Below are 22,912 nucleotides of genomic sequence, written 5' to 3' on the forward strand. Positions count from 1 at the left end.
CTCAGCTGTGCAAGCAAGCAGTTATTTGTCACATGCAGGTGGACCTGTTTGTGTGGAGCAGGCAGGCAGCTGCAAGTGTTTGGAGTCACACTGACTTCGTCCTTTGAAAACCTGTTTCTTACAGCTTCAAACAACATAGCAGTGATAACAGTTATCAAATGCTTTGAGATAATGCTAAATGAAGTTTTGAAGCTATGACAGTGCAGAAATAATTCACTCTAAACATACATCCCCAATCCTAATGCATGAAGTTGGAAAATATTTGTGGCAAAATATAGCCAGGGTCTGATTCCACTGCCATTAAAATTGATGGGAAATTTACCACTAGCTTCCATGGTAGCAGTTCATAAAAATGTAGTTACTGGGGAAGATAGAAGTAATTCATATGTATGAGTGCATGAATGCATATACATATTCATATAGATAATATAGCTCAGTGCTTTCCTTTTTTCCAAAGTCAAGGTTCTTTTAAAAGAAAACTCCATCTTTTGTCTAATTTTATGTGCCTAAACTCTTATGATATATTTTAGTATCATGTCTTCATGTTTCCCACAAGCTTCTTTTATGTCTAAAAACACAACAGTAATAAAGTCTTCAAGTTCTTCTATTCCTGCTATGTGTTAAATTTATATGTATATACATCACGGCCAAGTTTCTGGGGGAAAAAAAAAAAGAAAAAAAAAAAACTTATCTTTGAAATAGGATTTGAATTTCCTTACTCTATTAAATGCCAGCAGTAATTACAATGCAGGACTTTTTTCATGCAATTTCTTTGGCTTTTTAAATCCAAGAAGTAGAAAGTTGATAGCAAATTCAAGTGAACATATTACATGGTTTATCTGGAAATACAGAGTCAGATTCAATTAAACACAATTAACCTCAAAAACTGCCACCACTCCTGAGGGTGAAGCACATCCGTCCTGCAGTGGGACGAGAGATCCAACGAGAGACTCTCGACAGGCACGTACATCCTTCTGCCCAGAGGGACTGAGGCTGCAGAGCTCCTAAATGCCCACTCTGTCCTGTTCACATCTCTACAGGTAATTTGTGCCAGTGAAGCACAAGCACTCCTCCTCTTGTAAAGAGTTTCTTGTGCTTAATGCATAGAGGAATCAAAGGACCAGTGCACAGTAAGTTGTATGGGACTGATAAGCTGTATCTAGGAAGGAGGGAGACAAGAGATGCACGCTAGATACGTGGAAATCAGAGAGCAATTCTATACGTTAGAAGAGGATTCATTTTTTGCCTCTACAGAGTTAAGAAAGCCAGTTCCTGAAAGTCCAACCGCTCTGCCAGATGGAAGATTCTGGTAGAACCTGAGGAGACCTAAGCCAGTAAGACTCTACAGAAATGTAGCAATATTCCTACAGAAGCTACCATGTACATCATAAACAAGTCAGTAGTTAATGACATCCAGGCCTTCTTTACATGCTCCAGCAGTGTAAGTGACACCTTATGCTGACTAAGAATAGCTACCTTAGGATTCCCGTGCATTCTGGGTCCTCCAGAGGAAAGACTGAACAAACCAGTCCTGCAAAATATCTCAGAAATAAACCCTTCCTGGGATGCAGTTGAAGTGGTATTTTGGCTTTTCTAACTGGACAGTTGGGAATTGGAAGCTGGAGGCATAATTTGTCCCCATAGTCATCTCCATTTGCTCATTTCCTGGAATCCTTCATTAAGATAGAGATGCTTTTGACTTTTTACATCTCACCCTAAATCAGCCTGTAGCAGGCACATATTCTTGTGAAGTTGCATTCCAAACATCCAAAGCCAATGGTCCTGCAAAGCCCACTCTGTCACTCGGCTATGCACTGAATAATGGGCCTAGCCTACCTCTCTGAGTGCCATGCTCAATTTTCCAGCTTTTATTCTAAAATATATTTCTTCAGATACATAACACTTGCTTTTCTTTAAAATCTGTTTTCCTTTATCTGAAAACCAGAGAAAATATCCAGAAGGATATTTAGCAAAACAAGTAAGAAATGGATTTTGGCTACTCCTGTGTTATCTGAAGGAGAAGATAGAGTTAAGAAGCCTGAAGCCACTGGAAAAAAAGAAAAAAAAAAACTGCTTGTGAGCTGCAAGATGAAAAACTGAAATTTGCAGAGTAATATTTTACAGAAAGTTTTTAAGTGCCTAAAATGAGATGATCTTTTAGCATGAAGCACCTTCTCAGTGGTAGCTATAGTGTCAGTCCCATGACTGTGTTTGATCAATAGCACATTTGCAGTTACTCTGACTTGAAAGGATTTCTGAAAAGATGTAACACACCTGAATCACCATCTAATGTCACTAATCTTCAGATTAATAATATGCTCTAATAAGATTTAATGCTAGTGCTCTCTCAACAAGCAGATTTAGCCAGAAAACCAAGGCAGAAGCATATTATTAATATGGGGGGGGGGGGAGGGAATGTTTACATTCAGAAAGGAAAATCATTGCATATATCTGATGGAGTAGTTGACAAAAATGTCAAAACATCAGGTCAAGGTAAAGAGGAATATTTTGAAGGGAGCTATACAAACAAGCCATGAAAAGCGCCACTGTGTTGCGTATTGAGAGATTCACGTAGTTCAGTAGTTAGATGCCATCCAAAATGTAGGAAAGGAATATTCATTTCTCTCCATTACCTTAACGACCTCATCTTTCACCCCCAGACATCACCTTAGGCACAGCACTACTGGCTGTTTTAATGCAGTGCCTCTCTTTTTTGTCTGTTAATACTTAGTTCACTTTGAAGGAGCAATTTCATGCCTACTCGATATTCCAGCTCCTAGATCTGACACTCATCCTCTGTCTCCTGCCCTCTGTGACTGTGCAAGTATTTCACACAAAGTAAAATACTAAGTGAGAAGCTGCAATGATCTCTCCTGCTCCCTCCTTTGCAAAATCCTATTGTAAGTACTTTTCAATCTGTACTGTTATGTCTACACTTTTCTAATAAATACCCACCTTTATCAGATCAAAAGTTTTGATTTTCTCTTTTCTTGAGAATAAAAGTATTTAATCTAAACCAAGTTGTTCTCTCCTTCAGAACCCCACTTGCAGCTGTGAAGAAATAATTTTTCACATGGTCTTAGTTTTCAGATATTTCACTGCGCACTATTTCATCCATTTGTCATCTGCATTTCAAATACACTGAATGATGCATAAGTCAATCAGGTAAAGAACCAGAATCATTCTTTGTTTTATATCATATTCTTTAGAAATGATCTTTCAGTGAAGCAATTGCCAGAGCATGGCATATCCAAGCGTCGGGTGGCAAACACAACATTCTTGAAGTCTGTTGCACTAAAAGCTACTGAGATTACGCACAACTTCACCTACAGTAAACATTAACATTTACATTCCTCCCTTCAAAGGGTGTTAAGAATCACATTGTCCCAGAATCTCCCTTTCCATTATCCATTTGAAAAAATTAAAAAATAAAGAAAAATGATCAAATACAAAAGTACTACTGTGAAGTGGCTGAGACTGCTAACGTAAAAAGTGACTTGTGCTAGAATGACATGAAAATGTTCTTAAGTGGCATTTGAGGAAGGGCAGTGACATTACTGCTTCTACCACAGAGACTAATTTGTACTGTGAAGTGAAATTCTGTTCCAGCATGAAAACCCATGACCCCTACCAAGGTATTGAACAGATGTGGTCACTACCTTATGCTGAAGGTGAATAATACACCGAGTACCAAATTGGGCTGAAAGCTGCATGGAAAGCAGGTGTGTTTATATAGCATAGTGATGTTGCAGAAAGATGGAAGGTAATTCTGAATTAGCTGCCTCAGAGATCAGAACATTACAGTTGTATCAGTGTGGCAATGCATCCAGGACACCCATTAAGAAACTTACATTTCCGTTTTCTCCCTTCTTCTTAGGCCCATCTGAACTGAGCAGTAGTAATGATCTCTGAATATTATTAATGAAGGATAATAGGCAGAATTAGATGGCCCTGGTTTCTCATGGGCAGCCTTAGGCACATTCTAAGTTAGCTACATGCAAGTCAACCTTGCTTGGTAAGGCTCTGCTCTTAGAATTCTTGAATTACAGAATATCCTGAGTTGGAAGGGACCCACAAGGATCACTGAGTTCAACTCCTGGCTCCACACAGGACCACCCAAAAATCAGACCCAATGTCTGAGAGCATTGTCCAAATGCTTCTTGAACTCCAGCTGGCTCAGTGCCATGACTGCTTCCCTCAGGAGCCTGTCCCAGTGCCCATCCACCCTCTTGGTGCAGAACCTTTCCCTAACACCCAGCCTGACCCTCCCCTGTCCCAGCTCCATGCTGTTCCCTTGGGTCCTGTTGCTGTCCCCAGAGAGCAGAGCTCAGCGCCTGCCCCTCCGCTCCCCTCGTGAGGGAGCTGCAGGTCACCATGAGGCCTCCTCTCAGCCTGCTCTGCTCTGGGACAAACAAACTAAGGGACCTCAGCTGCCCTTCACACATCTTCCCCTCTTGGCATGCCTCCCCAGATCAGCTTGAGCACAGGCCCTTCAGATTAGCATTGACTAGCTCCACTCCCACCATGATCCAGGAATATAAATTTTAAGAGACTGAAAGGTCATTTGAATACATGGATTTATTTGCTGATTTTGGTTTGGTTCTGGTTTTGGGGGGGAGGTCCTATATTCAGGAACACTTTAAAGGATGTAGCTGTCATGTGAGCACAGCCCTTATATTGGAGTAAACACAAGCATAACGGGATAAATTAGCCACGCTAACACAAGATTTATCCAAGCTGTGCTGCATCACGTTGTGTAGGGCAGCGCATTCAACTGGCTCCAGCATCTTTTTGTATTGTATTGGGTATTGTTGCACTGGACTGGGATGCTATAATGTGTTGTTGTAGCTCATGAGAGACAAATTTTTCTATCCTGATTAATACACTATTTATTTCAGAAGTCTGTGAGTTATGTTAGCACTTACCATAAAGTACTTTACAATGTATATACAAAGGGAGTACAAACAGCATACAGCTATATCTGAATTTCCCTTTTGATATATAAAGAGGCATACATATATTGCCTTCTTTTGAGGTCGTACTTTTAAAACATGATTTATTTCAGTTGAAAGGAAGATATTTTAATAATATTTAAAAGCACAGTATGTAAATTTGGGTTCTAAAATGCTGTGGGATAAACAAAGTCTAAAATATTTTATGTTAATATCCTTTTCTGACAATATCAAGGGTTCCAAAATTGTACACTTAGTGAGGAAAAAATATTATGCAGTGACTTTTTTGCAAATGTTTTCTAAGTAAATATTTTAGTAACAAAAGTTGTTTGTAGACTCTCGTGTTGTCTAACAAAGTTTAAAAATGTGGAAGAGACACCCAATGACTAATTTCAGTCAAATGAAATAGAAAAAGAACAAGGCAAAAAAGACCAATATTTGAAAGGGGATAGAGAAAGAACTCACAGAATATTTTTAGGATAGATAGAAAATAAAAAGGACACAGGAGATAGTGTCTGCAGTTAGAAGACAGGAAATTTAATTCTGACAAGATAGAAGCATTAATGAAGACATCAAAATGAAAGAAAATAGGAAAATCAAGGACACAGGAAGGAGAGGATTGACAAGCAGTGAAAAGGACAGCAGAGGAAAACTAAGGCAAACACAACTATTCAGGTTTTAAAGACAGATATGATGTGGTGAGGGAAGAGGGTTAAGAAAAGGGTGTGGACTTCAAGAAGTCAGGTAAGGACAATGAGAAAAGGAAATTTCAGTAATAGGAAAAAAATAAATAAATAAACATTATGGAAAATGACTTGTCATGACAGGTCAGAAGAAAGAACAAGATGGCCAGCAGCAGAGCTGGAAATAAGAATTGACAGGAAAGCGTGAGGAAGGGAGAATGAAGCTTGCTTTGCAATGTGCTAGTTTTGTGAAGACGGTAGAACACAGAGGAAAGATGTGCAAGGAAACTAGCTGGATACTGAACCTGAGTGAGTGAGTGAGTGAGTGAGTGAGGGATGGATGGATGGATGGATGATGAATTGTTGGGGAGCCAGATATCATCACTCTTCGTTATATTTTTGTAACTATCTCGTGGTGTTTTCTACAACTGAGCTGGACATGATATTCTGGCTGGGCTGTGTGGATACTTTTCACTGTACACCACACAATGTAACCTCACCTACCCCAAGCAATCGATCTTTTTCATTTAGTGAAGCAACTGGTTTTGTAATTCTAGTCTCTGATAGCTTAACTTTTCGCCCTCCCAAATCTCATTTCTTAGTCAATTGGTGTCTCAAGTAATCTCATGTTCTGCTACCACAACTGTGTGATTCACAGAAAAACTGGATTATGCTATAGGTAGCCAAGTCTATTTGGAGATACTGCATTTGGATGGGTAGTCTGAGTTAACAGTAAGTTACACTTAGAAACACGTTAACTTAATATGAAGTACAAGACAGAAAAGACAGCAGTAAGTTTCACATTTAAACCAGAGTTTGCTTGCTAACAGGTACAGAAAGGGTTCCCCATTACCAGATAAATTTGGAAATCAGATTTCTTACAGTTTGTACCTGCCAAGGACAAACAGACCTGCCTCTCTATTTGCTGCTTTGGACACCACCAGCATAATTGCATGGGGGTGAACTGGGTAAGCTACAACTACTTTAAAGATATCCCTCCCAGCTAGAAAGACCAAGACGTCCTTGGCCAAGAGGCTCCCTGATCTCCTTCTCCCTGGTGCTTGTATAGGCTTTTCATTTATCAGTTGGTTTAGGAGGAGAAATTACTTTCTATGCTTGCAAAGGTTGCATGCAGGCTTCTGTGCCTCCATAGGCAGCACTAGCACCCCAGGCAAACTCATCTCCCTGCAGTCCTCGTTGCACGCTGGGGGAGGTGAGGGGGCATGAGGGAAAACTCACACCATTCTTAGCTTTCCAGTGGCCTGTCACCTCACCCGTCCTCAGGTACTAGTACTCACTGCCGCTTTCTGCCTTGCAGTGTACCTACAACATTCATCTAAGGAATGAAAAGGAACTGCCTTTCAAAAAGCACCCTAAAAACTTAGAAAGAAAATGCAACATTATCCAGGAAAGATTCGGATTTTGGGCCCCAGTGACACATGAGGCAGATACAATATTGACTAGGGAAAAGGAGCAAGAGCAAAGGTATTCTTAGTGATACACAAAATATTAACAAAAAAGAAAAAAAAAAAAAAAGACTTAAGCAAGCATGAAATTTATTTGCCACTGTTCCTATGACATGCACACTGGATTTAATGTGTAATCAGTGCTAATCCATTCCAAGCCTTGCAATATCAGCAACGTTTAAGTCAGACCACAACTGGAATTACAAAAATAATGAGAACAGCTCAGAGAGAGACTTTAGAAAGGCCTCTAAATATCATTCAAGACAAGAGTGAGATTACAATAAATTTTGTAACTCCAAAAAACTGCTGGTCTCACTTCATTTCTGTCTTGTTACCCTTCAGGCCTAATTGGGATCTCTGCAGCTGGTTATGGTACCTGTTCCCTTTAACATAATGTCAATATTGGGGAAATGTATGTCAGCACAACTGCTCTAATTCTTTAAATCTTAACCATAAAGATTCTTTAATCCTGCCTACAGTTCAGACCAGGATTTGCATGACTGCAGAAGCCTAAATCAATTGTTCTACTGGAAAGGAGAACACATATAGTTTTAAAGGACTTTTTGACACTTTTTTTGGTCCTGTTGCTTCACCTGTTGCTTATAAACAGATATACAAGTATGCTTTTAAGATCTCTTAGCATTGATACATTATTTAATATGATTATTTGCTTATAATTTAATTGATGTTTTTCCTCTGAGAAGCCAAAACAGAAGCATCTGCAATCATTTATAACTATCCAGGTTGAAATGACCTACAATTACTCACATGGCTTTATTTTTAAAAATAAATCTTAAGGACTGTGCAGCACTGATTGAGTAACCAGTTAATAACTTCTAATAGTTTTAAAGAAAAAGAAAAAAAAAAAACTATTTCCAAAAGAACATAAAGCCTGAACCTAATTGAAAAATAAATCAAATGAATCTCAAGTTGCAAGCATGAAAATTATAATTTCTCCCTTTTCTACATAAACATATCAAGAAAGTCCAATGAATTTCAGATAAGTAGCAACTGCTGTTAAATTACATGGAAATCTGAATATACAAACTCCTTCATCAACTTTTTCCAAAGTATTATAAAATCCAAATGTATTTTAAAGTTGCACCGGTACAGACCTGCTTGCTTCTCTAAAAGGCCACAAAATGCCACCGAAGTTAAAATGGATGTGTTAACCTTTTGAGAAGTACTCACAGCACCAAAATTGTTCTGACCTTTGACTGTACAATCCTTTAACTTTTCTAGCTATTCATTTAATGCCCATTTGTGTTTTTTAAAATTATTATTACACGATTGAAAACATTTATTTGCCAATACATCACTAAGACAGTGTAGCAGTCTGCTGGAATGAAGTATTTTTCTGTAGGCAGCTTTAATTTTTTAACCAATAATAAGGCAAAGATCTGGATGTAGGGGAGGCAAAAACATTGGGAGGTGGAGAAGCCCAAAGAGAATTGGTATGAATTATTTTTACAATCATATTAATACATAAAGCTGCTTTGATTGATAGATAGGTGTGAGATTTAAAAAAGAAAAAAAAAAAAAAAAAGAAAGCTGTTGCTGGTTACAGCTCATCCTTTGGCAAGGAGCAAAGAAGGAAAGGTGAAACGTGCACCTCCACAACCTTAGAGCCTTCACTGCAGCTCTGAAAGGAGGGGAATAGGCTGCAGCCTGCATAGTAAGGTAGGACAGGGATTTCCACCTTGTTTCTGCTCCTAATAAAATGGTACTTGCCTTGCCTTTGCAGTAAATTCAACAGTCATGTAAAAACAGCTTATCCCCAAACTCCTTCGAGGTCTGGCAACTGATAAGGTTTATGTGTGACAAGTCTCCCCCACAGACAGCTATTAACCTGCTGAACTCAATCAGCAGCCTGCTAGGTGAAGCACCAGCAACAGTGCATTTTGGTCAGCAAAGCGACTCTCGGGCACTTGCGCATATCCAGAATAGTTTTGCTGTATGCCATGAGTGTAGCTCTAAGTTTGTAATGCTATTTCAGTGAGTAAATGGCCAGTCCAGAAGGCTGAGGAAGTCAGAATATAGCTCTGCCCAAATCTCATGTATACATAAACCTCAAACATACAAGTAATAGGAGAGGAAATAGACTCTGATGCCTAAAGGAGAAACAAAAATCAGATGTGAAATTATCATATGCAACTAGTAGAACAGCAATAGCAAAACAAAACTAGTACTTATATTAAGTTCTACAAGCAATAGCATACCAACCAGAGTGTAACTACCATGCAGGTCTTAGAAGGCCCACAGGTGCATTGGTAACTATAAGGCTAGAATGCAAAAGCACACAGAATTCAGCAGCTCGGTTGCCCACACTTCTTTGAACACTTCCTTGTCAACTGGAATGTTTTGTTGCCACTTGAAATAACAAAATGGAGAGGTGTGAGTTTGAAAAGAATGCGAAACTTAGACAATCTAAGCATAATAATACAAAAAAATGCATCATGAGCCAACTCTTAGATACTGAGTAAATCTCTGAAACCGCAATGCACTAACACAAAGCAAGAACAAACTCAGTTTTAAACCACAAACAGTGCATGTAGCTCTGTTTAAGAAAACCCAGTATTCAAAACACACCTTTTGAATAACAATGTTACTTTAACTGTTTTATAGGAATCTTGAAATAGCTCACGATACTATGTTTCTTACAGCAAGCTGAAAGGATAATTTTGCAGGCTGACTTTCAGTTATTTTGCAGTTACTGTATTATTTACTGCAACTCTCATTTCTCTAATATTCTCAAGATAGAGACCTGGGACTTGACAGGGACTGTTCGAGTATTGATGATTCTCTCAGCACACAAGAACTGTGAAAAGTCAGTCTTGCACTTAAACTTTGAGGAGATTTTAATGAGTAGAAGTAGTGGAACTTCCAGGAAGATCACTAGAAACAGGCCAACTTACAGAGGAGGAAAAAAAATCCTAGAAACAAGAATTTTAATGGGAGGTTAAAAGCCATCACTGAAGTTTCTAAAGAGGTGAGAAAAATGATGTTAGCAGGTTTAAATCACAGAGGAAAGAAATTAAATATCAAAAGAAAAATGTAGACTGCTTCATTCCCAGTGGAAACACTTTAAATTAAAGCAGAGAGATGCAACAGTGAGACCTTGCAATTCTAACCTTTTGAGATCATGTCTGCTTTGCAAACTATTCGCAAGGAATAACTGAACTCTCATACTTCTGTCTTGTCCTGTGTACAGGGCTGAGAATTAAAGGCTAGATAGGTACTGAGAGAACCCCTTTTCTGGTTGTTCTCCTAGTATGAAGAGCAGGAATCTGATGCAGCCATTCATTAACATCAAGAACTAGACTGGAAAGCTTTTGTCTTAGAATAAGATGTTTCATTAGATATGTTATTAAGTTATCAGATTATTTATATAAGGATGTAGATGTAGCATTACATATCATATCCTATGAAGTCAAGTTACAGCATTTTCCTTTCAATGAAACCTTGAATATGTGTTTATTATAAACCCATATTTTATTCATCCCATTGTCTCCTCAGCTAGCTGGCAATTTGATACTTTTTAGTGAGAAACTATAAAGCTGGAAATATCCATACCCCATTTTGAACAACTATTTAAAAAAAAAAAATCTTGTTGGGTGTACACTGATGAAAACAAGAACCACTGTGTATTTACTCCTGCATATAGCAGAAGCAGTGGGATACAGGACTCCAGAATGCCACAACTGCACTGTCCCATAAAGTGCATCAAATAAGGCACAAAAAGACTACCAAAAATGATATCAATATTTTTTTTTCACAAAAATTTGTCATTTTTTCAAAATCAAGTCATCATGTAGAAAACTTAATAATTTCACTGAAATTATAGCAGAATTCAAAAATATATCTCCAGTAGAGGCTAAAAAACTGGCCTTATAGAAGGAAGCTTGCCTGGTTTTCTATCAACACACATATCCACTTACCTGGCAACTTGCTGAAGGCTAAAATGTAGAAACTAGCACTGTCTGAAAGATGCAAGTGCTGCATTTTCAGTTTATCACACAGTTTATCAAGTGTAAACCCAAATAATTTAATTCTCAGAGTACTGTAATTAAAAGTGCCTGACGTATTATATTTCCAAAACAAAACATATTCTTTAGATTTCTCACTTTGTCCATCAGGCTAGATTTAAGTTGAGTTGGGCTACTGGAAGCCCTTTTCTGAAATGAAAATTGTCATAAATCCTTGTGGTTTTATCAGGTGAATGTCAGTGCCAATCTTGCGAGCGAAATGACCATTTCACTTGGCAGCTAACTGCTGGTTAGGTAGCTGGGCCTTATGTACAGAGACAGTAATGGAAACATAGATTATCACCATTATTCAGAATAAAGAGATCATACAGTTGTCTGAAAATTTACAACCCTATATAACTTTACAATTCCACATCATTTAGAAATACATAATATGGATTTTCCTTATTGGAAATTGTATTACTCCTGGTCTAAAATGACACTTATTATTATCTACAAAGGTGACTAAATTTTTTATTTTTTTTTTAACCACTTTCTAATTTATTCAGAAGCAAGGATGACTTGTTCCAAAGCAAGAATGGAAACAGTTGCCTAACTGCCAACATCAGTGCCAGAAATCAAAGACGTTTTCTCAAAATTTTCTGAAAACCACCAAAAGATGTGTATTTAACTTTACATCTAATGTTCTTTTGATGACTGAGGAGAAAAGATGCAAAGTTCAACCACCTTCTCTCTGTTCAGTGCAGGAATGTTATGGTTCCACAATGAAAAGAAAAAGGTCAGCATTCAGGAATTATCAGATAAGAAGTGAAAACTTGTCATGTATCCCAGACATCAGGTTCTGCTACCCAGAGCTGCAGAGCTTTTATCTCATTCTGTGCTGCTGTGAACAGAGGTGATTGCTTCTTCCCAGCACTAACATTGCAATGGTTCCAGGAATTAGTTAAAATACATTTAATTGTTGCTCTTTTTCTTTTCCTGGCCATACATATTTAAAAGAAAAGAGTTTACAGCTGCGTGTTCATACATTCTATGCATATTGCAGAACCTGGTCCTGCAATAAGCTTTACATAAACTGCATTTCATGCACAAGCTTTTCTATTAGAAGAAAAGAATTTTGATCACTTTCCAATACAACAGGTGAAAAGAATTGAATAGTTTTTTAGGGATAGAGGAATTCTAGCTTGCTAATAAAAACATGTCCTTCCAATTAAAAACCAGAATCAACCATCCCTAACCTAATATTCAGTGGCATAACAGAATCACAGAATCACAGAATCGTCTAGGTTGGAAGAGACCTCCAAGATCATCTAGTCCAACCTCTGTCCTAACACTAACAAGTCCTACACTAAACCATATCACTAAGGGCTACATCTAAACGTCTTTTAAAGACCTCCAGGGATGGTGACTCAACCACCTCCCTGGGCAGCCCATTCCAATGCCTAACAACCCTTTCAGTAAAGAAGTTCTTCCTAACATCCAACCTAAACCTCCCCTGGTGCAACTTTAGCCCATTCCCCCTCGTCCTGTCACCAGGCACGTGGGAGAATAGACCAACCCCCACCTCACTACAGCCTCCTTTAAGGTACCTATAGAGAGCGATGAGGTCTCCCCTGAGCCTCCTCTTCTCGAGGCTAAACAACCCCAGTTCCCTCAGCCGCCCCTCGTAAGACTTGTTCTCCAGACCCCTCACCAGCTTCATTGCCCTTCTCTGGACTCTCTCGAGCACCTCCATGTCCTTCTTGTAGCGAGGAGCCCAAAACTGAACACAGTACTCGAGGTGCGGCCTCACCAGAGCCAAGTACAGGGGGACAATCACCTCCCTAGACCTGCTGGCCACACTGCTTCTTATACAAGCCAGGATGCTGTTGGCCTTCTTGGCCACCTGAGCACACTGCTGGCTCATATTCAGCTGCCTATCAACCAGTACTCCCAGGTCCTTCTCCGCCAGGCAGCTTTCCAACCACTCATCTCCCAGCCTGTAGCGCTGCTTGGGGTTGTTACGCCCCAGATGCAGGACCCGGCACTTGGCCTTGTTGAACTTCATGCAGTTGGCCTCAGCCCATCGGTCCAGCCTATCCAGATCCTCCTGCAGAGCCTTCCTGCCCTCGAGCAGATCGACACACGCACTTAGCTTGGTGTCATCTGCAAACTTACTGAGGGTGCACTCGATCCCCTCATCCAGGTCATCGATAAAGATATTAAAGAGGACCCACCCCAGCACTGAGCCCTGGGGGACTCCACTAGTAACCAGCCTCCAACTGGATTTGGCTCCATTCACCACAACTCTTTGGGCCCGGCCATCCAGCCAGTTTCTAACCCAACGAAGCGTACGCCAGTCCAAGCCACGAGCAGCCAGTTTCTTGAGGAGAATGTTGTGGGAAACGGTGTCAAAAGCCTTACTGAAGTCAAGGTAGATCACATCCACAGCCTTCCCCTCATCCACCAAGCGTGTCACTTGGTCATAGAAGGAGATCAGGTTCATCAAGCAGGACCTACCTTTCATAAACCCATGCTGACTGGGCCTGATCGCCTGGTTGCCCTGCAAGTGCTGCGTGATGACACTCAAGATAATCTGCTCCATGAGCTTCCCTGGCACTGAGGTCAAACTAACAGGCCTATAGTTCCCCGGATCTACCCTCCGGCCCTTCTTGTAGATGGGCGTCACGTTTGCTAGCCGCCAGTCGACTGGAACCTCCCCTGATAGCCAGGACTGCCAATAAATAATGGAAAGCGGCTTGGCCAGCTCCTCCGCCAGTTCGCTCAGTACCCTCAGGTGGATCCCATCCGGCCCCATCGACTTGCGTACATCCAAGTGTCGTAGCAGGCCGCCAACCATTTCCTCATGGATAGCGAGGGCCACATCCTGCTCCCTATCCCCTTCCACCAGCTCAGGGTACCAGGTATCCAGAGAACAACCGGTCTTGCTGCTAAAGACTGAGGCAAAGAAAGCATTGAGCACCTCAGCCTTTTCCTCATCTTTTGTAACTAAGTTTCGCCCCGCATCCAGTAAAGGATGGAGATTCTCCTTAGTCCTCCTTTTTGTGTTGATGTATTTGTAAAAACGTTTTTTGTTATCTTTAACGGCAGTAGCCAGATTGAGCTCCGGATGAGCTTTGGCCTTTCTAATTTTGTCCCTGCACAGCCTCGCAACATCCTTATAGTCCTCCTGAGTAGCCCGCCCTCTTTTCCAAAGATTATAAACCCTCCTTTTTCTCCTAAGCTCAAGCCACAACTCTCTGCTCAGCCAGGCCGGTCTAGTTCCGCGTCGGCTCGTCTTTGGGCATGTGGGGACAGACCACTCCTGAGCCGTTAAGATTTCCTTCTTGAGGAGTGCCCAGCCTTCCTGGACTCCTTTGCCCTTCAGAACCTCCTCCCAAGGGACTCTGCCAACCAGTGTCCTGAACAGCTCAAAGTCAGCCCTCCGGAAGTCCAAGACAGCGGTTTTACTGGTCCCCTTCCTGACTTCGCCAAGAATAGAGAACTGAACCATTTCGTGGTCACTCCGCCCAAGACAGCTCTCGACCACCAGATCTCCCACCAGTCCGTCACTGTTTGTGAACAGAAGGTCTAGCGGGGCACCTCCCCTGGTAGGCTCTCTAACCAGCTGCATCAGGAAGCTATCTTCCACGCTCTCCAGAAACCTCCTAGACTGCTTTCTCTGGGCTGTGTTGTGCTTCCAGGATATGTCTGGGAAGTTGAAGTCCCCCACGAGAACAAGCGCTGACGATTTCGCGGCTTCTGCCAGCTGCCTGTAGAACTCCTCATCAGTCTCCTCATCCTTGTTCGGCGGTCTATAACAGACCCCTACCAGGATGCTTGCCTTGTTGGCCTTCCCTCTGATCCTAACCCATAGGGACTCAACCTTATCATTCCCAGCCTCAAGTTCCTCAACATCTAAACACTCTCTAATATAGAGAGCCACACCACCACCCCTTCTGTGCTGCCTGTCCCTTCTGAAGAGCCTATAGCCAGACATTGCAGCACTCCAGTCATGAGAGTGGTCCCACCACGTTTCCGTGATGGCAACCAAGTCATAGCCTTCCCGCTGCACGATGGCTTCCAGCTCCTCCTGTTTGTTGCCCATGCTGCGTGCATTAGTGTAGATGCACTTCAGCTGGGCCATTGCCTTCTTCCCTGGCTCTGCCATTGTTCCCCCCGGCACAGCTCCAACAGGCCTTCTTTCAGCCCCATCCCCCTTCTTTCCTAGTTTAAAGCCCTCTCAACCAATCCTGGGCTAGGATCCGTTTTCCCCTTAGACATAGGGACCCGTCTGCGGCCATCAGGCCAGGTGCCAAGTAAAGCGCCCCATGGTCAAAAAAAACAAAATTTCTGTGTTGGCACCAGTCTCTGAGCCACGTGTTAATCAGGTGGAAACAGCAGGAAGAATGTACAATATGACCTCAAGTAATGCTGCTGTTCCTTTCTTAAATGGCATAGAGACATGAAACCCTAAGCATTAGACACAGAACAAATTCATCTAGGACTCAAAAGTATTTGTATCTTAAAAGTGGTAAGATGCACAAATAAAGAGCATAAGAAAAGAAACCTTTCAAAAAAGCCTTTGGGGGACTGGAATGGAATAAATGCTTCTGTGAGCTGAGAAATAAATAGTTCTGAAGGATGTGGTAAACTATCATTTATCACTCTCTCTAAACGTGATATAGATATCTGGTTAATAATGCTCACATTTTGTTCTCAGTAGTGTACAAACTGGCATCTGAAAGTAATTTAGTCATTTGTAAAAACAACATATGTTCTTGTGATATGTGGGAAGGAATATCCTCTGAAAACTGGGTTTTCACTTTATTGGATAAAAAACTGTGAGAAACCCCCTAAAATATGCCAGCTGTTGATGAGCACAGACAAATTTATAGACTCTTGCACAAATTAAATATTCTGCAAGTTTCCATAGGAGTGCTATTTTAATATTTGTTCATTTTTGTAAAGCTCCAATTCCTGGATAGTTCATTCCAATAAGACATTTTGGAAATAATTTCTACTGATAAACAGTGTCATGGAAAAAATGGCATTTTTAGTAATTTATGTGCAGTGGGTTTTCAGAGTGTCATTTATGATCTGGCACTCTGATCAGGATGCCATGTAAGATGCTGGAAAAATTATAAGCAGGTAGGTGGGATTTCTGCCTCAGTGAGCTTACATTCTCATGCAACTCAACTCTCATACAACTCAAAGAATAATATTATTTTACAGTTCTGCTAAAAAAAAAAAAAAAAGGTTTTGTGTAATAAATACTAATACATATCTTCTTAATTTCCAGAATGATTTCTCACAAAAACTAAAAAAAATGAGAAATCATTACAGCACAAATGGGTACTCACTTAGTAAAAGCTCCAAAGGCCTAAATTTTCCTTATAACACAAAAGTTCTGATTTCCCTGCAGTGGTCTCCAACCATAAAATAGCACTATGTTTATTCTGTAGCACGCAAGTAGGCCACAGCCAACATTTCAAAGATCGCTGTTACCAGAGTGGTAATTCAGCAGCAGCAGCATTTACTGGCATGAAAGGCCAACTGCATTTGAAATAAAATAGCATGAGCGGTACGACCATATTGTTAATTCACACCAAAACACGCAGCTACACACACTAGTATTACCAGACATTTGTATATCATACTACCTGAAAATTCATACCTGAAAAATAAGCACAGGCCATGCTCTTCACATTTGTCAGCTGTGGCCAGCCAGACTGACCTCACTGCCTACCTAGGATCTAGCAAACACTTGGTGATGTGCTTACATTTAGATACGTGAATAATCTAGCACAGACGACTGGGACACTTTATCTGCTTGAACACAACCAAGCACATTCATTTGTGTTAGAGAAATGCCTTTACATGGTTGCGTTTAGAAGAGCAATACGATGCTTAGGATTTCTGATTTACTGTGGTTTACTACTCTTGTGAGCAGTACCTGTATTTTGAATTCAGAACCTGTTATGCCAAATAACACGAAACCAGTGAGAAGAAATCACATACCTAGTCTGAGCCATTTCAAAGTCAGCAAATGATCTCTCAACAGCATTTGTGGAAATGATTAATAATTTACTTGCCATTCATAATTTAGTTGACAATTTTTGTCTTTTTTACTTACTAATGAAATGCCTGTGAGTGGATCACAATTTTCTCATATTTATTATTCATTGCAACTATTTGCTGAATAATTTCTGCAAACAGTTCCTGTTTTGTAGCTCACTCCCATTGTGAATGTTTATTATTCAAAATTTAGTCTCTGAAACTAATTACCTAAGCCACATATTAGATTTTGTTCAGTGTTTGCCTGAACATTGTTCTTATAATCAGCGTGTTCTCCTTCAGTATGAACTAAAATTGTATTCTTCTGTGAACACTCCCTCTGTAAAGTTTATTTGCTAGAATGTTCACAAAAAGCAAGCACCATGGAGCAATTGAATTTTAAAATCTGTACAAATATTGGTGGATATATTTTCTTCAGGACCAACTAACTCTACCAATAAAAGAGAGCACAGTCTTATTTATTGAGCTGTGTTATGGAAATGACCAAAGCATCTTGGAATCCAAAGAGGAAGACCTCATTCTTCTCCTCAGAGTGAAAACAAGGAACATTGTAGCATCAAAAGTCTTTTCATTTGCACATTTCTTGTAAACCAGTTATTCCAGGTACTCCACACATTGCTTAAACAATGTGGCAGTCATCTAAGTGCTATGTCATTGAAAGCCAAAATTGCCAGGGTTTTACTGGGAAGGAGAAGGGGGAAAGGCAATACACAAGTACACACTTCACACATCTCTCCTACAACTTTGGGAATTTCACATAACCAACCCATAAGTATTTGTAGCACAGATTGCCACTCCTTACTGGTAGAGATTCCCCTCATGTGCCAAGAACTTAGAGCCTTTTGGCTTTGTTTTTCTGGCTTTATTTTATTTCAGATTTTTGAGACTTGGCATGCATTTGCTCATGTTTTCAGCCTTCTTTCAGTAACCATCAGGACTCAGCAATTTTTTGAGACTCAGATTTAGCAGCTGGGACTTCAAGGAAAAGACCAACTATTGTGAGATATGTAATAAATCCAAAAGACCTGGCATTGTTGAAAGGCACATGCGTTGCAGACGGCCTTTACAAACCTGAGAGAGGTGAAATGTTTGCCCAGCTTCACACAGCTACCCAGCAACACACATCAAACTACTGCTCAACAGAGTAGCATTAAGAATTAGAACTGAAATAAGATTTAAATGACCCAAAAACTTACAAAGGCCTTCTGCAGAGGGATGATTTCTATACTGAGTCACCGTTGAGGGTTATTAATTTCATTTGAACTCAGACACACTATAAATACCAGCAAAAACTTGATTGAACATTTGATTGCTAGAATTAATAGTTCTACTGGATTCTAATGAATCTAGAATTTGACTCTTCAGGAAACAACTCTAAAAAATGGTACAACTGCAAACCAAACTGTAAAAATTTTGCTCCATTTCCAGTTGTACTAAGACAACTCAGATGTATCTTTCTTTCCAAGAAAGATCTCACATTTTACTCATGAAATTGCTGCTCACATTCTATTACCAGTATACTTTTATCTTTGCGCTGGTGCAGCTTCTGTTTTCAAAATGGGAATGGTGCGATGGGAAGAGTGCTTTAAAACGATAAAGCATTTGGAGAACAAGACTGATTCAGAATAGTAGAAAAATACAGTAAATAGGTTATATTTTGATCAAAAAGAAATATGCTGGAGGAAAGGGTTGGAATTTATTTCTGGACTTGTCAAAAGCTTTTTCTCTATTTGCTACTGAAAGTTTTAGGCCTGATAAGAGCACTGAGAAAAGAGGCAATAGCAATATAAAAAGTTTTTGTCAGCTAAGCATTTTTAGCAATGTTTTATTACTGAAATGTTACTAAATGCTGTAATCCACCTACAAATTTTGCATGTTCTCTAGCTATTATCTCTCTCCAATTTATTGCCCCCAATAATATGGATAATTATTCTAGAATCAACACTCCTCACAAGTCTCCTAATGGTTAACATTTCTTTCCAGCTGGAAATCTGTTTGCTGGTTACATTTCAGATTACCTCATTAGAGGTGTATTGCATGTAGAGAAGAAATGCAGATATTTCTCCTTCCAGGTCAGAAGATGAGATTTTCACTTGTATTACGCAGTGTCTCAGTGTGGATGAATCCACAGACAACACCAGATACAGCATTCCCACAGAGCATGGCAATACACTCCAAGTCACAGGGCCAGCCACAGTTAAGAAACTGCATGCTGTCAGCTGCATTATAAACTAATCCAAGCATTAGTTGTTGCATTTTCTGAAAATTCAGCGTTTTTACTGTGCCATCAAGGATGCTCGCTTGTCTAACGTAGGTGTTTTTAGCTCTACTTTAATGCTAACTTCCAAGCTGTAGCAAGGTACCAAAGCTAGAACTGACCACGGCAAAGTAGCTCTAGATTCTGCCTTCATCATTTTTATTGTTCATACCACATTTTATAAGGCAGTGTGAATGCTAATAAGCCCTGTAACAAATTTCTGGGCAGTATTTGAAGAGGTATGTTACAGTTTCATTATTTATGCAAGAAAATTTTTAGTGAGTGCCTGCATGAGGTCAAGGAATTTTATTTTTTTTTAAAGTAATCTAATGTGATTACCCTTTAAACTAAAAGGAAAAAAAAATACAAAAAAAAAAATCTAGGGCAAATATAGATGTTTGGTCAAAAATAAATAAATAAACAAATCATAGCTTCCATCTCCTTCCAAACTTAATTATTGACTACCTGTACCTGATGGCCTACGAGCTTAGATTTCTTCAGTTGTATTTGCTGCCTATGTCATATCAACAGGCAGTGGAGATGTTTTAACTAGATGCTCTGTGATTCTTCCTTTTGTTCCCATTTACAGTTCCCTTCAGAAATATAGGCATTAGCTGTGAATACTGACACTAACATCTTTGAAAGAAATTCTGGATATCCAGTGAATTGAACATGCTTGAAATGTATTTTTCTCCGTGTTGCCAGGATAGGTTCATCAGGTCAGTCTAAACCTGTCAGTAGTCCTTGAAAAATCTTTTGCAAACCCGCAATAACACTGCCTTAGAGAAGTAGAGAAGTGACATTGATTATAGAAGGAGAATTTTACTGAGGTTACTTCTAATTGCTGGCAAAGGATATGCTCAGTATGCATATGCATGCTTTGCTGGAAGAAGTAGGAATTACATTTTATTTATTAAGAATCTCAGAGACAATTTGGGATTTTAATCTTATAGGACAGAGTTATTTTTTCTTAGACTGTCAGAATACAGAAAGAAGTTTCCAGCCAGTTTCCTCAACACTAAAGCAAGCTTCCATGAATTTAACAAAATTTAATAATATCTAACTAGCTGACGCTACGGCAGGTCTATAATTGCATGTCACCTTGCAATGCTATGTTGTCTAAATGATTTCTTTTTCCTTTTGGCAATCTACTGAATAACAGTGCTGATGAAGGATTATTTCTACATAAATATTTCTTACTAAAATATCATATAAAAAGTAAAATATCTTATTCGGAGGTAGACATTTGCTGAAAGACACTTAATATTAATTTAGAACCTTCTTACTGACAGCTGCTCAGCAGGACAAAAACTCTTCATTAGATTAGAGTCTCGAGGCAGTCTCATGAAGGTTGCTACTGAGGAAAAAGTCATTAAGGTTTTCCCTCTTTTTCACCTCCAGTTATGGGTAAATTTACATGTGCATCCTGGTTTCCTTTTATATATATATACACACATATTTTTATTAAGAGTATAGTTATACTCATATAAAAGCTCAATAAGGATGAACAAACAGCAAGGTAAAGTTTTATACAAATAAGGAGGTGCATAAAATTGAAAAATAGTAGCAATTTTGAATGATGGACTGGAAGACAATGTTAGTAAAATAGTTGCTTGAGGGTGCAGATTGGTATGAATTTCTGATATATTTCCTATACCACTGTCTCTATTTAGATGTAATAAACCATGAATTATAATTCTGTCATTTAAAAAAAAAAAAAAGGAGAAAACTGTTTATTCTGCCTAAAACTTTGGGTTTCTCTAATCATCGCTCTCTACTGATATTTAATGTTTACAGCACACTTTGTATTTATATAACGTACTTCCTCCCCCTGGTGACCTGGAGATGAATGAATCTGGCCTAGAAGATGGCAGAGGCCATATGAGGTACAAATGAACAAAGCAAATTAGTTGCTCAGACTCTCCAAGAGAATTGATTATTTTTTCCCTAAAAAATGTAACTCTGAAGTCTTTCCATCCATTCTCTGTGTCCACCAATTAATAATGAAATGTCAGATTTTAAGGAGACATGGCTTGTTTTACTCACAGGGAATGGAACTTGCTGACTACGGGTCATGCTTTCTTGTCGTACTGTGGCTCATAATGAAGTAAGTGTAGGATACAGCATTATTCCTGACACATGAAACACTTTCAAGGATGAATTAGACATGCATTATGTGAATTTCTGAAAAACAAACCAGTTTGCAAACTTATCTCATGGGTCAAATTTCTATTCAGTTGGATCACAACTGACCCATACATCCATATGTCCCAGTGACAGTGCATAAAGAATTCTTCATTCACGTCTGGACACTGGAGATTAATTTAGATTAATGTAGTATTTTGGGTGTATTGTTTTATGTCCCTAAATGTTCATCTCCTTAATCTAATATACAGCTGAAAAAATAAAACTTCATTCTGCCTGTATACTTATTCAATGCCTGATCTCCATCCTCTCCTACTTTGTATTAGAAGCTGAGCAAGATAGCTTAGTTGTGCTGCCATAAACACAGATCCTGTCTTAAATGGATTTGGATTAGACAAAATGTTAATTCTGACCTGAGCTGACAGCATTTATAACTAACCACACAGGTAGACAGGATTAAAGATGTTAATTAGGTGTCATAATGCAACGCTTAACGCATAATTTCACAATCAATGGACTTCAGTGAAAAGCTGGCTTAAGAAGTTCATGACTTCATTTCTACCACCACAACTGCTTGTGAAATTCTGCCTTAAACCATGCCACTGAGCTAATTCGGGTTAAAAATAAGTTGCCAGAAAATATTATGCTCACATTCTCACCAAGTTAGCATGCCTGTTAGCATAGTGATATGGCTCAAGCAATGCAGTTGGGAGTGCTATCTTCCATTGTGTGCGGGTATGACCAGATGGTCAGGGGTGGTTAAACCAGCCACAGCACCAGAACTTTAGCCCCTAGAGCAGGGATTTTTTTGTTTTGGTTTGGTTTGGGGGTTTTTTTGTGTTTGTTTTTGTTTGGTTGGTTTGTTTTGTTTAAAAAAAAATAACACCACCTTGTACATGCACTTCACAGAAGTTCTTGGCTTTGCATTTCCAAATTTTCAAAAATGGGTTTCACATTTTTTATTTTTTATTTTTTTTCAGGACAGCTGTATTCACAATCCCCACCTTCTGCCCAAGCAGTCTATGGAGGTACTTATCTCTAAAAACTTCAAATATAATGACATTAAAGAAGATGCCCGTTTGAAAATCTAGCCTTAGAAGAACAGCACAAAAGCTGTCAATTTATTCAGGAATTCCTAACTTTTTTCTTAAAAAACACTTTCTAAGCAGAGATGTGTTTCTTAAAGACTGTAAGATGAAGACACAATCAGAGAAGAATTCTGAAAAGTGTCAGTAAGTCAATCCAATATACATCACTGTGAACCTGCAATACAGACAAAATTTTAAAATTAACAAAAGGCCTGAACTGCAGCTGGGTATATTCATGTAGGTCCCAATCATCAGCATTTTGCAAGTGACAGAAGTAA

At 39.4% G+C, this 22,912-nt stretch overlaps 2 protein-coding genes across 48 annotated transcripts in view; one reads left to right on the forward strand and one right to left on the reverse strand.

Annotated features, from left to right (window-relative positions):
- B3GALT1 (beta-1,3-galactosyltransferase 1) overlaps positions 1–22,912 on the forward strand; it is a 206,147-nt gene that overhangs the window by 111,052 nt on the left and 72,183 nt on the right. For 16 of the 46 annotated variants that reach the window (XR_014586231.1, XR_014586232.1, XR_014586233.1 and 13 more), the window contains exons 3-4: positions 21,199–21,287; positions 22,527–22,574. The exons of 17 other annotated variants lie outside the window; for them this stretch is intronic. Coding sequence is in view for 4 of the 29 variants with exons in the window: in XM_083842414.1 (XP_083698540.1) it covers positions 21,199–21,287; positions 22,527–22,574 (137 nt within the window). In the remaining 25 variants the exon portion in view is untranslated. Of the gene's footprint in view, positions 1–21,198; positions 21,288–21,449; positions 21,509–22,526; positions 22,575–22,912 lie in introns of those variants that run through there. 13 more of the 46 variants (XR_014586237.1, XR_014586238.1, XR_014586239.1 and 10 more) reach the window with 4 other exon arrangements.
- The window catches only part of LOC310901875 (uncharacterized protein), a gene marked incomplete at its 5' end in the record, with an annotated part of 188,503 nt that overhangs the window by 109,279 nt on the left and 56,312 nt on the right, over positions 1–22,912 (reverse strand). The window lies entirely within an intron of this gene.

This window comes from Anser anser (genome assembly GCF_964211835.1).
Source record: "Anser anser genome assembly, chromosome: 6".
NCBI lineage: Eukaryota > Metazoa > Chordata > Aves > Anseriformes > Anatidae > Anser > Anser anser.